The 2,687-nt window shown below is 40.8% G+C and overlaps 1 protein-coding gene across 1 annotated transcript in view; it reads right to left on the bottom strand.

Annotated features, from left to right (window-relative positions):
- Positions 1-2,687, bottom strand: part of LOC101857136 (multidrug resistance-associated protein 1) — a gene marked incomplete in the record, with an annotated part of 46,366 nt that overhangs the window by 34,318 nt on the left and 9,361 nt on the right. The window contains 3 exon segments of the mRNA XM_013087043.1: positions 202-263; positions 1,628-1,759; positions 2,427-2,555. Coding sequence (XP_012942497.1) covers positions 202-263; positions 1,628-1,759; positions 2,427-2,555 — 323 coding nt within the window.

The following is a 2,687-nucleotide window of genomic DNA, read 5'->3' as shown; positions in this document are numbered from 1 at the left end:
AGAGAGAGAGAGAGAGAGAGAGAGAGAGAGAGAGAGAGAGAGAGAAAAATATTTCTATGTATGTATTTATGGATACAGACACACCTTCTCTCACACACAGACATACAGATACAAACGCTCAAACACTCACAAACACTCATACATACATATAAGTTATTTCACCTTAGCACATCAAATCTCCAGTCATAATATTATACTCACGGAACGATCCACCAAAAGGTCAAAAGACTGGGCACTGAGGCCGTCAGCTCTGGACTAGGGTACTGAAAGAAAACACACACACACACAAAGAAACTACAGCGTCTTCTTTAGCAGCTATTAAAATAAGAACACCGATATGATAAGAAAAATGGAAAGAAATAACAGGAAACTAAAACCATATGCATGTAATATAAAACCTGGAAGTACATCTCTCATTATTTCAGTTCAAGAAAAAAACATTAAAAAAAGCTCTCGTTTCTCCCACTTATTTTTCTTCAGACAGTATTCGGTTATGTGTTGGTATGTTTCTGCGTGTGTGTACATAATGTATGTGGTTATGTACGCGTGTTTATGTACTAGTATTTGTTCTCGTTTACGAATGTCTATTCTTGCACCAACTCCTTCATGTATCTCAGGGTGCGTATATCATAATGAGCGTGTTACGGGGTGCCCATTGGGGGATCGTGTCGTGTCGGGTCGTGTCGTGTCGGGTCGGTTTGCTAGGCAAATTGAGCCCGACTCGTTGCTTGAAAAACAAACGCATTTGTGAGGCATTATGGTGCAATCAGGCGCTCGTCAAAATAATGAAGTGAAGAAAACGGTGTTTGTCATTTTTTATTGAATTTTTATGTTTTGGCTCAACTTCTTTTATGACCATTAAAATACATTGCTGTGTGTATTTCACGGAAAACCTTGATTAAAGGAACAAATAATGTAAATCTACGATTTCAACTTTTGTGGTCATTTCTTGTTAAAATTACCTCTAAAACCAGTCAACGCCCACCTCCTTCAATCGCAAATATCTTGACTTCCATTGAAGATAGATGGGTATTCTTATAATTTAAAGCAAGACAAATGAACAAGCTTTATGATGAAACCAATAAAACAGTATGCCCTAAAATTGACGAGCGCATGATTCCACCACGTCGTGACACATTCGTTTTCAGGCGACGAGTCGGGCGATCATCCCGACCCGACCGGACCCGATCCGATCCGATCCCATCCGCAATGGGCATCCGGCATGAGTCTGTGCGAGAGCGTGCACATCTGCATGGACCCGTACACTTGTCTATCTTAACTCATACAGGACACGCAGTCTAGTAATTTGACAACGCCCCATGACGTGCTATTTTGAGGCAATTAAAAGACGCTTAACTCCCACATTAATACAGATTTGTAAATTCTGTTTTATTTAATTGAATATTTTAAAAAGTCAGGCAACAACAAGCATACAACAATTACTACAATGTATTAAATATAAACATTTTCATTTCTGATTTAGAAATGCAGGTTCATCATATGTCGTAGCCCTTCTTTTGATACACTGCTGACCGGACATAATTTGTGTCCACTTCGGCATCAATGAGTTAATCAAAGTGTGTTCACACCATCAATAAAGTAATCCAATTCAAGTTTAATTACTAACCTCTACTTCCTCACTGAGATCCCTGTAGTCGACCGGCCTCTTCTCAGCCACTGAAGAGATCAAGAGTTGTAACAACAGGAGCACGAAGTAGATGAAGTCAGTGACGTAGCCAAAATTGTCGAAGTCGTCTCTCTGGAACACAGAGGAAGCGATATCGATGAGTTCCCCGCCTGGGTGGTGGGAGGGGTGGGTGTGGGGTGATGGGGGGAGGGGGTGGAATCAGTTCGTTAGAGAAGCTTGATAAGACAGAAATCACGCTCTCAGAACGCCTCGCCTCTCCAGGCGTTCGCAGGGACGTTTCGAAAGACTTTGTACCAAAATTTATTTTAAAAAACCAAACTCCAACGGTAGAAACAGTGTAGAAATATAGCTAACTCAATAAGAAGTTCTTTTGTGATAGATCGGGAAGGAGTTATTATTTCTTTAAGGCAACTTTTGAAACGATGGAAAAATTGAGTGATTCGAATATGCTATACCTTTTGGTAGAACGTCTTACTCTATACAAACAATGGGATTGTGTTATCTTTTAAACTTTTGGACGAGGTTTCCTACAAGTGGCTGTTTTACACTCCACATATAAAAGAAAACAGCGAATCTTTTATCAGATTAAACGGTAGCTTGCATTGCATGCTTCCAAAGGGAATTGAGATTGTTTCAGAAAGCTGTCAAGTCTGCTGGGATAAAAATCTATCTTGCAAATCGCATAGAACTTGCTATTGAGCGGGAATTTGACCTATACAAATGCTATATATTTATTACTTAGATCGCTGAGTCTTAGAAAAGATTCAGCAGCACTTACACTCTCTTTAACATTGCTGTAGAACGGCACGATGGTTGCCAGGAAACTGACGAGCCAGAAAAACCAGTGTATGTAGGACGCCACCACCCCCTTGAGGCGCTCCATGCGAAGCAGACAGAGGCTGGTTAACTGGGGAGGGGGAGAAATTTAAACTTTACATAAAGCAAAGAAATATAGAACGCAAAGTAAGAACGGACGAGAATGCCTTTCAATGACACAACGCGCGCGCGCGCGCGCACACACACACACACACACACACAA

Source organism: Aplysia californica, unplaced genomic scaffold (genome assembly GCF_000002075.1).
Source record: "Aplysia californica isolate F4 #8 unplaced genomic scaffold, AplCal3.0 scaffold00536, whole genome shotgun sequence".
NCBI lineage: Eukaryota > Metazoa > Mollusca > Gastropoda > Aplysiida > Aplysiidae > Aplysia > Aplysia californica.
This window is presented reverse-complemented; position numbering and strand designations above follow the sequence as displayed.